A 14,134-nucleotide genomic window follows, 5' to 3' on the forward strand; every position below is an offset into this window, starting at 1 on the left:
GTGAACATGGATTTTAGAGATCATTTTGAGAGGGTATATTAAGGTTACAGTGGGGTGGTAATGTTTCAAATCACCCAGACCTATCAATCTTTAATGCCCATATAAATTGTTTGGGCATTTTAATAGTCCCAGATTCTGATGACAATTAATCATCAACTACTGAAATATGATTGTTTTTTGTAAGTAATGGATTACTTTCAGCACTTGTACTAATAGCAGCACAATATCTTCTAACGAGTAGGAAAGAACTGCACATGCTGGTTTTAATTGAAGATAGACACAAAATGCTGGAGTAACTCAGCGGGACAGGCATCATCTCTGGAGAGAAGGAATGGGTGACATTTCGGGTTGGGCTGAAGAAGGGTCTCGACCTGAAATGTCACCCATTTCTTATCTCCAGAGATGCTGAGTTACTCCAGCATTTTGTGTCTATCTTCTAACAATTTACTTATTGTGCAAGCTCATGTGACACTTACAACACAGATCCCAATCTGTTGGTAATTAAAAGGAACTGCAGATGCTGGTTTATACCAAATATAGACATAAAATGCTGGAGCAACTCAGCGGGTCAGGCAGCATCTCTGGAGAAATTGGATAAGTGACGTTTCGGGTCGGGGCCATTCTTCACACCACTTGTAAACTGAATTGTGGGAAAAACAAGTGGAAACGAAAAGAAAAATCCCGGACGAGTCGGGGCCGGCAACAGTTAACCTCAGGCCAGAGGTTATCCTACATTATAGGTTGATTGTTGGATAGAGAGAGGTGTGAATCCAAGAGGGATACATAAATGTGAAGCTGGTTAACGGACCTTTAGTGGAGGGGAGGGGAAACTGGTGCAAGGTCAGCCAAGTTTCAAGGGAAGGGAGTGGGGGGGAATAGTAAGGAGGAGAGGAGGGTGGACATTTGGGGCACGAAAGGGGAGGGGCATGGAAGGCATTTGTAAAAATCAACTAAAGATGGAGAATTCAATGTTTATATCATTGGGTATTTACAAGGCTGGGGTTTTTTGGACCTGAAGGGATAAGGAGCAGGGTGTTAAGGCACAGGATTAGACATGATCTTAATGAACAGTGGAACTTGAAGTACCTGGCCGACTTCTTGGCCCAAATGTTGCTGCTAAATGCCTGTGGTTAAGAATGCATAGACCATTGAACAGTACATGAACAGGCCCTTTGGCCCACCTTACTCTGCAGAGCATGATGCCAACATCAACTCTTATCTGTTTGTGCATAATAATCCAATTTCTGCCGTTCCAAAAATCTCTTAAATGCCACTCTCGTTGCCTTCATCACCATTCCCAGCAATGTGATCCAGGCACTCACTGCTCACTGTTTTAAAAAACTTGTCCTGCACGTATCTTTTAAAAATGTCCCCTCCCACTTTACTTATGCCCACTGGTATTTGATTTTTCAATCCTGGGAAAAAAGGTTCTGACTGTCTCCTTTTTTATGCCTCTTAATTATTTGTATATACTTCTGTCAGGTCTCTCCTCAATCTTCAGCATACCAGTGAAAACTATCTGTCCAACCTTTCCCTGTTGCTAACAAAGGCGTCTTTGGGAAACTTTCTCTGCATCCTTTCCAAAGTCTCCACATCCTTCCTGTAGTGGGGCAACCAGTACTGCATGCAATAAAATTACATTTCACAAATAACATTTTTAATTCTTGAAAATACTTATCTCAATTGTAATAGTCTTAAAATGTTCCTGACCTGGGATAGTGCCAGAAACATTTACAGTCCTCAGAATTTTGACAGCCTATAACTTTCATGGTGTCAGTACCTCCCTCCCACTGTGTTTAACCGATGGCTCTTTCTTGCAGTTGTGGATGAACAGAATGCTCACACGCAAGAACAGACTGAAGTTGAACTGAAAAAGAACATTGAGGAGGACTTGAAGGAGGAGGAAAAGGAAGAAGATGAGACTAAGGATACCGACATACAGAGCAGTATGATTTCTTCATCCTTCTTCCAAAAAAGATTGTTTATTTCATGGAGATATTAACGCGATCATATCGTGACATTAGCACGATCATATGCAGATCATGACGCCTGTGTCTCAGGGCTTTATCAGCTTTCCTCTCATTGATCAAATCTTCATAAATGTTTACATGCCACTATCCTAAGCATGTTTTTGAAGTCTGAGAAGATGTCAGCAAGCTCATGTTTGGTTAATGGGCAACTGAGAACGGATGCTGTTCTAGTTTAGGAAGAACCCCCTTCGGGGGAAAATTAAGAACTAGTGGTGGAGTAATTTCCACCTCTTATACATTATGCCTTATTGTGGTGAAGTGCATTTGTGGTGTAGTAATTTAAGGTAGCCATGGAGACAAAGTGGAAGAGTCCAAATTGATGTGAGTTGTCATCTCAAACTGGATTACACTTGGCAACTTGTATTAATACTTATATGACGAAAGCTTTTGGAAGAACAGAGAGAAAAATAGACAGCCTTACCTTGACAAAACTGGTGTTAGTGCATTGACTATGCAAGATCAGTTCAACTGGATCATTAAACTAATGGTTAACTAATGAGCTACCTGTTATGTCCCATGGAGGCTACAGCTACCATATACCCATTGTCCAAAATTACCAGTTGCTGTGGAGAAAAGGTAGGGATATTAGTGGGATGTGGTGCCAAGAATCTGCTGTACTAAAATATTACAGAGGCTTCACAATGGACTACCTTAAATTTAGGACATTGAAACAGGTGATTCAGCTTACATGATCTTTCTGTTAATGATCCATGTCACTGGTCCACCTGCAGTCCTTTCCACTTTGTTTCCTATTAACATCAGCATTTTTTTTTTTTGTTCACCTTCATATCGAGCTTTGTTAAAAAATATATCCATGGTGTTCACCTAAACCGTTGAAGTTCTGTGTTTTAGCCATCATCTGAGTAACGCAGATACTCAGGGTGGGTGCACGAGTATCCACGTGGCTTCTCCAGAAAGTGTTGCCGTTCATAATCCATTCACATCACCTCGCCTTTAATTCATGTCCAAAATTCGCATCAGCTGATGGCCCACATCTCTCTCTGACAGATCATTTCAAAGATCGACTACCCTACATCTCACTTTTATCCTGACACAATGATTACATATTGTAAATTCCACACACAGGAAAAACAATTCTACCATTTCTTCCACTGCCTACCCACTCCCCACCACCAGTAACACTTCTCCTTTCTCCCGTTTTCCTTTTCACCCCACTCTTTCCCTCCCAACTATCTCCTCCCACCCATATGGGGCAGTCACGGTGGTGCAGCGGTAGAGTTGCTGCCTTACAGCGAATGCAGCGCTGGATACCCGGGTTCAATCCCGACCATGGGTGCTGTCTGTACGGAGTTTGTACTTTCTCCCCGTGCCCTGCGTGGGTTTTCACCAAGATCTCCAGTTTCCTCCCACATTCCAAAGATGGACAGGTTTGTAGGTTGATTGGTTCGATAAATGTAAAAATTGTCCCTACTGGGTGTTGGATAGTGTTAATGTGCGGGGATTCGCTGGTCAGCACGAACCCGGTGGGCCGAAGGGCCTGTTTCTGTGCTGTATCTCTAAACTATCTCTCCTTCCATTTTACATTTCACTTCTCTCCTGTCCCTATCTTACACCATTTCATCTCTAGCATTTGTCACTTCTTCCACCCATCTGCCAATCAGATCCCCTCACCTGTATCCATCTATCACTTCCCAAACATTATCTCGCCCATGCCGCTTTTCCAGGTGTCTCCCCCCTATTCCAATCAGTCTGAAGAAGGACCTCGACCCAAAACATTGCTGTCCATTCCCTCCTCAATTATTGCCTCACCTGCTGAATTTCTCCAGTACCTTTTTTGCTTGAGATTCCAGCATCTGCAGTTTGTTGTGTCTCCATCTACCTTGTCAAGTACTCTCAAGAATTTCAAGCATTTCGGTGAGATTGCCTCTCATTCCTGTAAGCTCCATTGAGTTCAGGCCAATTCTATTTGATCTGTGCTCAATAAAGGCAATCTATCCCAAGAATTAATCTAATATACTGTTTTATCACCCCTCAAAGGCAAGTCTATCCAAATTTCACAAAGGAATATAAAATAGTAATTCCAATAAGACTTCTATTCTTCAGTCTCCTTGCATTAAAAGCCTACATATCATTTGTGTTCCCATTGCTTCTTGTGCTTGCATGTTAACTTGCTCTATTGTTGTTCAAGAATCATGGATTTTTTGAATGAATACCATCATTTACTAGACTCTTGCCTTGAAAAAGGGATTCTGCTTTTCCAATTTTTGCAAACATGGTTGATGATTTGACACTTCCACAAATTATACTCCATCTGTCAACCTTTTTGAACATTTACTGAACCTATTTCTATCTCATGGCAGCATCTTTACAACTTTGAACCACCTTTGTAAATTGTTAAGCCCCTGTCCCACTTAGGCGGGGTGATGCCTGTATGGTCGTGAGTAGTCTCCTCCAGTCGCCTAAAGAGTCGTAATGTTTTTCTGGGCGCCGCTGGATTTTGAAATGTTCAAAACCTTTCGCCAGGATGATGCAGGTTGTTGCCAGGTGACGTTGGTTGCCGCCGGGTGCTGACTTCGGTGAATTTCATTGGCGACTACCTACGTCAACCTACGTCAACCGGCGACAGGTACCAGCGATTGAATTGTCTTCAGTTGCCTTCAGTTGTCGCCGACAGGGTCATTGTTTGTCATAGTTTACCGGGGGTGGAAGTAGGTTGACTTTGGTTGTCGTAGGTTGTCGTAGGCGGACGTCCTAATGGGTCGCCGGTTGTCGGTAGCTTGATGTCGACTAGGTGATAGGTTGTTATAGCTTGTTCTAGCTTGTCGTAGACATTGTCATCGGGCGGGGGTCCAGTCGACGCTTTATCGGCGACCTGCTACGACTGTGACAGTCGCTGAAAAAATCGCCTAAGTGGGACAGGCTCTTTATGCTCCATTTCCCATGCCTCTATTGGAAGATAGCATAGATTCCTTTCCTTTAAAATCTATAGCCCCAGAAAACCTGCCAACATTGGGCCTTTTTTCAGGCCTTAAAATCTCGAGGAGATGGGAAAAAATTGATTGCAACTCTGCTTAGAAATACCTTTCAAATGTGAGGTTCTTACAGTGAACGGGTAGGGTATTGTTCAGCTGCCATAATGGTTCTCAATCACATTGCTAAAATCCTACATTATAATATGGAGACCCAATTTCTTTTAAGTTTGGCCTAATGAAGGTTTAATATGACCTTGTTACTTTTTTATTCCACTGTTAGAAAATAAAAGGTTTCAAAGGTGTGCAGTGACTCTCTGCAGTCTTTGCATCAATTGTCAATTTTTGGAGGCACTGTTCATTACCATATCCGTATGATGGACTGAATTGAATTTTACATTTTTACTGATGCATTAGGTGATGGTATTTTTCAGCTGAGCCCTGGAATAAATGCATAGACTGATTGTCTTGCATAGGAAATGTGGCAGAATGTATTCAGATTCAGATTCAATTCAGATTCAGATTCAATTTTAATTGTCATTGTCAGTGTACAGTACAGATTCAGATTCAGATTGTCATTAATTGTCATTGTCAGTGTACAGTACAGAGACAACGAAATGCATTTAGCATCTCCCTTGAAGAGCGACATAGCAAACGATTTGAATAAATAATAATAAGTGTCCAGGGGGGGGAGTGGGGGGGGGGGGGGGGGGGGGGGGGGGGGGGGTGATTGGCAGTCACCGAGGTACGTTGTTGAGTAGAGTGACAGCCGCCGGAAAGAAGCTGTTCCTCGACCTGCTGGTTCGGCAATGGAGAGACCTGTAGCGCCTCCCGGATGGTAGGATGGTAAACAGTCCATGGTTGGGGTGAGAGCAGTCCAGTATGAGAATTAAACAAAAGGAGGCGGATACATTTACCAGAATTATTGGATTATTTTTAATTAATCAGTGATGAAGAATTATAAACGCAAAGGGCATTATTTAATGTGTTGATAGTATATATATATATATATATTTGTTGATAGTATATATATATATATATATATTATATTTACAATGGTTTTCAAGAAAGATTATTTAGTTGATTGAAAATCCTTTGATGTTCTCTCCATTTCCCTGCCCCGACTACCTCTTACTATCTCTCACCCTCTCCTCTTTTATCTGATATGTTTTTGCTTACCAAACCCCTGCTACCTTGTGCCTTTCCCATGCAATGCACACCAATGCTGCTCTGGATGCTTAACAACATCCTTCTCTTTCTCTTGTTTAATGTTTGGTAGTATCTATTGAATAATATATATTTTTTGTTATTTCAGCTTTCCGGCCTGCTCAGAGATCCCCTCCAGAGAGACGAATCCATCGCACCACCACTTCCTACACTGGTCCATTTACAACCTCGCCATTATCTGCTAGCAAGGAAAATCTCCCGGTGCTGAATACTAGAATCATCTGCCCAGGTACGCAGCATGCTCAGACCGGGATGAGGTTGCACAAAGATATAGAAAGGAGCAATAAACATTAAACGTGTATCAGAACTATGGTTGTTTTTCTAGGTGGATGCCATAATGTAGAATGCCAAACGTATGGTTTAATACTTGTAATCCTATCGTGAAGAAGCTAAATCTTAAATATGCGACATAGGTGACTTTAGAAATTCTGTTCCAAAATCACCAGTTCAGGCACAACATTTTGCATTTGTAAAGGGGTTTTAACAAAATCTCCCAAAGCACCTCAGAGAATCGATACAAAAATAAGTTGGTTTTGACAGGAGGAGGAGGAGTCTGCAACTTGGGGCTAAGACAGCTGACGTGGAGATAATGCAATGATTAAACTTGGAGATGATGCACGAGAGCAGATATTGCAGGGGGTTATACAGCTGGAGGAGCTTATGTGATGGGGTGGGATGATCTTAAAGAGGAGTTTGAAGGCAATATTGAGAGTGGCTGTACTTGAACTGTTGTAGGTCAGTGAGCACAGGGATAATTGATGGACTGGATGGATTTAGTTAAACAGTGCATCTCACTTGTCTCACCTTACTTCATCCATTGGGGTACTGCACTGTCTCACCCCCGCCCATCTTTGCACCTTTGCAGTAACCTTTTCAGAGCTTCATCTCTCTCTGGGATTTCATTCCAACTGTTAGCCATTCGTCAGTTAAAGCAGACTTCCCTGTTATCAATCTTGAATTTACCTTTCATTATTGGATCTCACAATTTAATCTAAGAAGCTTTTCTACATTGGTTACAATTTTATAAACCTTTGCAATAAATTTCCATCTTTTCATCTCTTCGAGGTTGAAAGCCCATGTCTCCAATTTTTCAGAACATCTCAGATCCACAGCATCAAAGATCAGACAGCCAACTGGCAATGATGAATTATCAAAGCTGAGATAATAACAGGTCTTCATTAAATGGCAGCAAGTAGATTTTTAAAACAGGAAACGCTTGATTCCTTCTTGTGTGCAAGCAGTCATGATTTAATCTTCAATTATCTTTGATTATGCTTTCATATTGACCATAACATCAATAGCTGTTGAATATACCAGGTGAAAAGTGTATCTGTCTTCATGTGCATTAAATAGTTCCCCTATATTTCCCCCTGTTTCTTGCACGGTTCAAGTTTCCAACCGCAATGCTAGTGAAATTTGTATAGGTGTTCAACAATCAGGGCGTAGTTTTACTGATGAATGCTTCGTAAAGGACATTGTAAGCGATCTCATAAAAAGACATAGACTGAGTAAATGATTCAAGGATGAGCTGAAAGTTTCCATGTATATTATAACATCCCAATAACAATCCTGCTGGAGAATGATGCTGTAGAAGAATTGGATGTCCGTGTATAAAGGAAACCCTTAACACTAAGAAAATAGTAATTGTCTGAGTGGCAGAGAGAGAAAAAGAATTGAGATATTGGTGCAAAAGAAATATAACATCCCACTGGCACATGAGAATCTCTGGCTGATCATCGCTCAAAACGGTGAAGGAGCATGGAGAAGATGGTGTTGACAACCTGAGGCCATGCATCGAGAGCAGAAACCCTGTGTAAGCTGTGGAAGGATCCAGCAAATGAACCATCAGCCACCTCCTGCACTAGCCGTGGAAGATACTATGGGTCCCAGATTGGCCTCGTCAGCCACCTCAGAATCAACAGAACCAGAGTAGAAGCAAACCGCCCTTGATCCTGAGAGATTGCATAGGAAGGGATGCTCTTCTCAATATAGCTATAAAACACGGCTATTCATCTGACCCTGTGATGCTCTCTCTTCTTCTCACTTCCGTGTACCACCGTTGGAACTCATTCTGCCGTGTTCGCAACCTCCAAATTCCAAGTATTATATCGTATGGTTCACTGAAACATGTTGAATTACACTTTAAAAGCACAGGGGCCATGGCAGGCTTTTTACTCAGATGAACGTGCTCTACTTTTAGCCAGACCAGTCTGTTTACTGTGAGAGGTTCGGCATAATTCACGCACTCGCTACATGTTAAATATCTTACGCAACTTACAAGCACTGCTGTGTAAAGACAGCTATTTTCTCAAATTGGCAGGTATCTTCTTCTTCATGTGTATGGTGTGCACAGCCTAAAGTTGTAGGACAACTTGTTATTGGCAGGTATAATTTTTCGTGATGTTCCAATTGCATTTAATGCTTGGTTTGCTCTATTCACTTGTTGCATTACACAAACAAATGTTTTAGCTACTGGAGACTGGTTAACTTGGAGGTAGACATATCAAGTGGGCACAGTCCTTACACTCTATCCAACATCCACTTGAAAGTTTCTGCCATCGTACCATGGAGTTACTTGGATATATTTGGTTGCCACCCCCCACTTTATGTACTGTCATATTAAAGTGTTGCTAGCTGGTTCCTTTGATGCAAATTGCCTTCTAAATTAGATTTTCTAACTGAATATGAATAAATATAAAGCTGTGCATTGCAAATATGTCAGCAATGTCAGGAATAGTTTTATTACTCAGAAAGATTGTTAGCTTTATTGCACATTTGTTGTGGTGTAATATCGGGGGAAAACACAATGTGGTTGTGATTTAGAGGGATTTTTTTCCAGCATTCAGTGATTTTTTTCAGCATCCACGAGAACAGGAATCCTCTTTCCCTACAGCCTGCATCGTGTTGAAAGTCTTTGAATAGCTTTTTGCCCAACTCGTTATGTGGCCATGCAGTTTTTGTTTTGATAATATTTCTGTGAACTACTTAATGAATGTTTTACTCTGGATGAATGATAGTAACATTATTGTTACTATTTGGTTTCTCCTAAGGCAGCTCATTCTGGAATCTCTCAATACCTCAAATGGAGAGGCAAAACTAGGATCAGTGCAGTTCCTGGGGTAGTACTGTATATATGGACTGATTCAAAGGAAAACATGTGGAAGGTTAGAACAAGATAAGCCATAGGGAAGAGGGAGTAGTGTTTATGGAAAAAATAGAGCGATCCTGCTGGTGAATGGTGCTGTAGAAGAGTTGGATGTCCATGAATCAAGGAAACCCTTAACACTAAGAAAAAATTAATTGTCTGAGTGGCAGAGAGAGAAATATAATTGAGATATTGGTGCAAAGACATGAGAGGCTCAGTATTCCAAGTATACAGATAACGACATCAATGTTCTTATCCAGAATGGAGATGACTGGGTACTTGCCGTTTCAGTCATCCTCAGATTTGAGTTTTGTATTAAGCCTAACTTTAACAATATGCTGCCAGCTTAGATGTTATCTGTGTTAACGCCCAGCAAAGCTCTATACCAGGAACCTGGTATTAGTAAGCTATATATTTTGCTTATCTCTATGCTATCTAGCTTATCTAACTATGTAATGTGTGTGTATTATCACAGGTTTACGAGCTGGACTTGCTGCCTCAATTGCTGGAAGCTCAATCATCAGCAAAATGTTGCTGGCAAACATCGACCCTTTTGGAGCAACACCGTTCATTGATCCTGATCCAGACTCTCTGTAAGAAGTGTAATCTCTTCACCCGTTTTTATGGTCTGTGTAGTGCTGACTGAGAGTCATAGGAAATGAAAACTCTCGGTCCTGTGCACGTGAACGCACTTCAGACTCCATCCGTGCAGTCATCAGATTTGCACAGAAGTGTATGTGACCGTCTGCTCCGTCATTGTGATCACCATTGAGCCCAGCAGTGAAGCAATGACTAGCTGAGCAAAGGATTGAGTCTGGGTCCTCTTCACATTTGGCAATCCCTGTTTGGGCTCTGAGCAATTACCTTAACCTTTGAATAGGGTCACTTACTCTGTGGAAAAAGGGAACTGCCTGCCTGTTTTGCTTTATTGTTATATTTGAATTACTTATTAGTGCATTACTATGGTTTAATTACTCTTAATTTAAATTACTTTAATCTTGTTGAATAAATGCTTCTGCTAATCAGAGATATTTAAAAACCATTTTAAAGCCTTCCATTGCCAAAGGCTGTCAGAGCATCCCTTGGGCAAGGTCTGAAGGTAGACCGTCTGAGGGCAGCTCACTGACTGGAGCTCGCTCTATTATGATGGATGCTGGTCGGGTTCTGGACTGTCAGCTCACCCGATGCTCCGCATCTGGTGGAAGTAAGAAGTGGCCAGCAAGTCCTGGCTATGAGCTGGGTATTTGCTAATATTACTTAGAGTATTTGCCAGATTAAACTCATGTTTTATGTCTTTTAATTTATTGTTGTATTTTTGCACTTTATGTGAGCTGTTATGTTATGTTCTGTTATGTTGTCTGTTTATGATGTCTTGTTTATTCCACTGTACAGCACTTTGTTCAACATTGGTTGTCTTAAAGTGCTTAACAAATAAAGTTGGATTGGATTAAGGTCCTCCCCAGTTTACAAATGTCCGACAGTGATCAAGCGTTTGGGAAACGGCAAGATTGTCTTTCTGCCGTGTAGGACTTCATTTTGCGACTGCTTTTCCGCATTGCGTACTCTTCTGTTTATGAACAGTTATCAGGAATTGAAACTGTGAAGGACCAGTAAATTTTCTATAGGGGAGATTATTTTAATGGGTGCTTAATGTACACCTAAATTGATATTTTTGCAACAAAAACTGTGTTTTCTTTCCACAATCCAGGGAAGGCTACGCTGAGAAATGTGTTATGAACAATTATTTTGGAATTGGATTAGATGCCAAAATCTCCTTGGAATTTAACAACAAGCGTGAGGAGCACCCTGAGAAATGCAGGTAGCTAGCTAACTACCTGTCTAACTTTATCATTGTGGAATTAAGGTGAAGGGTTATATTACAAAATCCTACTCTGTGGGACTAAGTTACAAGTTCCAGGCAGTTGTGATCGAGACATAACATTCTAAAGATTACTGATGTACGAGCATGACTCGTCCTATGTAATGTGTGTTCAGTGCTAGAGATAGAGATGATAGGTCATGGCCGCATGGAAACAGGCCCTTCAGCCAGTTGAGTCTGTGCTAACCACCAACATGGCAAAAAATGCCTGCAGCCATGCAGCAGCTGGAAAATCCAACCCTCTGATCTCCCGAACATTCGACCGTATGTATGGGCTGTACTATGTTGCGCATTTATCAGCTGGGCGCTTATGGTTGGCAACCAGTAGATTCTGTATACCTCAGTGGACCGAGCATGTGTTAAGCAAAACTGTCACGGAGTCTACATTTGGTCTCTTCGATGTACAGGAGACCACATCGGGAACACTGGATGCAGTAGATAAGGTTAGAAGAGGGACATGTGAACCTTTGTCTCACCTGAAAGGACTGTCAGGGTCTCTGGATGGAGTTGATGGAGGAGGCTTAAGGACAGGTGTTGTATTTTATGCGGTTGCAAGGGAAAGTATCTAGGGAGGCGGTGGTTTGGGTGGGAAGGGATGAGTGAATCAAGGACGTACAGAGCAAATTGGTCTCTGTGGAAGGCGGAAAGGGGTGGAGCTGGGAAGATGTGATTAGTGGTGGGATCCCATAGGAGGTGAGTGCCCATGGCATAGGATGTGAGTGCCCATGGCAACATCTTTAACTTTGAGAAAGTGAGAGGAGTCAAAAGAGAAGTTACTGAGGGTGAGGGAAAGTTCCGCCAGGTAGAGGAGAGCGCTAGTTGAGGGAAATTGATTGGGTCTCTGTACGAGGAAGAACCGGAGGGCCTTGAGATATTTCTGGTGAGATCTAGGAAATATTAGTGAAACAAATTCACAGCTTTCTGAACATTTTGTCAATGTACTTTGCTTAGAAGTCGGACAAAGAATATGATGTGGTATGGCGTGCTTGGTACCAAGGAATTGCTACAGCGAACCTATAAGAACTTAGAACAGAAGGTGCAACTTGAGGTAAGCTTTGTGTTTCTCATAATGTTGAACTAATCAGTCAAGACATGTGATACAATTACATTAAGATGTCATGAACCACCTTAAATAATCGATGTTTGACAAATCTAGATGCCACAGTCATGGGAGTTCTCTGGCCAATTCTCTAATTAACTATTGGGGATGGTTTGAAACCTAATTGTGACATTTTTTGTGATATTTTACAACATACATTTCTTCTGTAGTTCTTGGAATTATGCGAATACTGTTACCTTTATTTTCCATTTTTAAGTCCTGATACTATATTGTGCATTTAGACCCTGGGTTTCACTATCTACATTTGAGAAGCTTTTCCTTAAGAATGGAAGATGTTGAAGCTCTATTCATAACATCTAGTGTTATTTGGTCCCACCTGGGGTGAGGGATATAGAAACATGAGGTGGAGGATCAAATCAAGGATATTGAGAGCAGGTGGAAAAATGAGGAAGGGCATTATTTCTCCCTGTTTCTGTTAGGAGTTGTGCAGGTCCTATCTGTAGAAGACTTTGCCTAAAACTCTGCTACATTTCCAATAAATCTCCTCGACCTCTCTAAAGATGTGACATCTTCCCAGGTTCTCAGAATTAATTACGATACCTAAGCTTAAGCCTGACAAGTGTTCGACAAAAAATTAGAATAATTTCCTTGCTTTTATATTATACACTATTGATAAAGGCAAAGATTCCAAATTTAATAGTTGAACTTTTTTTATGTGTACATGTATAATCACATCTTCCATTTCCCCATTATTTTGCATTGCTATCACTTCCTACAACTTTGCCTTGTTTCATCATTATGCATCTGCCCATTACATCTATCTTTTTGTGCCCTTCTGGCATGTGGTATTCTCAATGTCATTTGGTGCAGTTTTAGAGAGACATAAGTGGTTCCCAGTGCAATATTTTATTGTGGACACTCTTAATCTTAATTTGAATAGAATGCAAAATTGGGGATAGGTATAGTCATATTGAAATATGAATTTTCTTAACTGATTTATTTTGTGTGTTACAGTGTGATGGACAATACATTCCTCTACCCAGTCTCCAAGGCATTGCTGTATTAAACATTCCAAGCTATGCTGGTGGAACTAACTTTTGGGGCGGAACAAAAGAAGATGATGTAAGTTGAGGTTTGGTCTGTGCTCTGTATTGAGAACCAGGAACATTGAATAAATTAATTTACTTTTTAGCCAGTGTAAAAACCAACGGTTGTAATGTATTAGGTCTTGAGCTGCAAAAGGAGAAAACATACACACTGAAAAGCCAACTGCAGTCCAGATAATCAGATTTATTATAAGCTTGCAGCTTTATTTATAGAAGCTGGTAAGATAAATCTTTCATGCCTCCCTAAATTTCATTGAATATTTCCTGTGCTTCTCCATCCCATTTGCACACTGCTGCTTCTCTCCACCTTGGGCACCCAGGAGCAGGAGCCTGCATTGCTGAGGCTATATTCCGAGCTTCTTGCCCATGGTGTACAATTCTGTACACGTCTATTTATTCTGGAGCTACCTCTCTGTTGATGCTAGAAGATGAACAGAAGTTGCAAACTTAACAAAAAGGACAGCAGGGAACCCATCATTAATTGAACCACGTGTGTCATTTCCTTGCTTTCCTCACCAGATGGATCTCTCACTGAAAACACATAACATTGGAGAAACCTCACTTCCATGGTCCATTTGTATAAATCAACATGTTTTATTTGCTTTTAATTGCAACATAAAATTTGTTTTCTGCTGTCTCAACACTGTCTATTGCTTTTGATCTGTTTATTCAACCTGTGAAACCTTGTGTTGTCAATAAAGCTTCTGGGGCTAGACATTTCTTTTATGAAATAACCAATATGTAACTGAGGAAAAAA

General features: G+C 41.0%; 1 protein-coding gene across 2 annotated transcripts in view; it reads left to right on the forward strand.

The window, feature by feature from the left end:
• The window catches only part of dgkh (diacylglycerol kinase, eta), a 303,149-nt gene that overhangs the window by 238,210 nt on the left and 50,805 nt on the right, over positions 1–14,134 (forward strand). For both annotated transcript variants that reach the window (XM_055644779.1, XM_055644780.1), the window contains exons 17-22: positions 1,821–1,946; positions 6,276–6,416; positions 9,808–9,925; positions 11,041–11,151; positions 12,163–12,259; positions 13,286–13,393. In XM_055644779.1, the coding sequence (XP_055500754.1) occupies positions 1,821–1,946; positions 6,276–6,416; positions 9,808–9,925; positions 11,041–11,151; positions 12,163–12,259; positions 13,286–13,393 (701 nt within the window). The remainder of the gene's footprint in view (positions 1–1,820; positions 1,947–6,275; positions 6,417–9,807; positions 9,926–11,040; positions 11,152–12,162; positions 12,260–13,285; positions 13,394–14,134) is intronic.

Source organism: Leucoraja erinacea, chromosome 13 (genome assembly GCF_028641065.1).
Source record: "Leucoraja erinacea ecotype New England chromosome 13, Leri_hhj_1, whole genome shotgun sequence".
NCBI classification, from domain to species: domain Eukaryota; kingdom Metazoa; phylum Chordata; class Chondrichthyes; order Rajiformes; family Rajidae; genus Leucoraja; species Leucoraja erinaceus.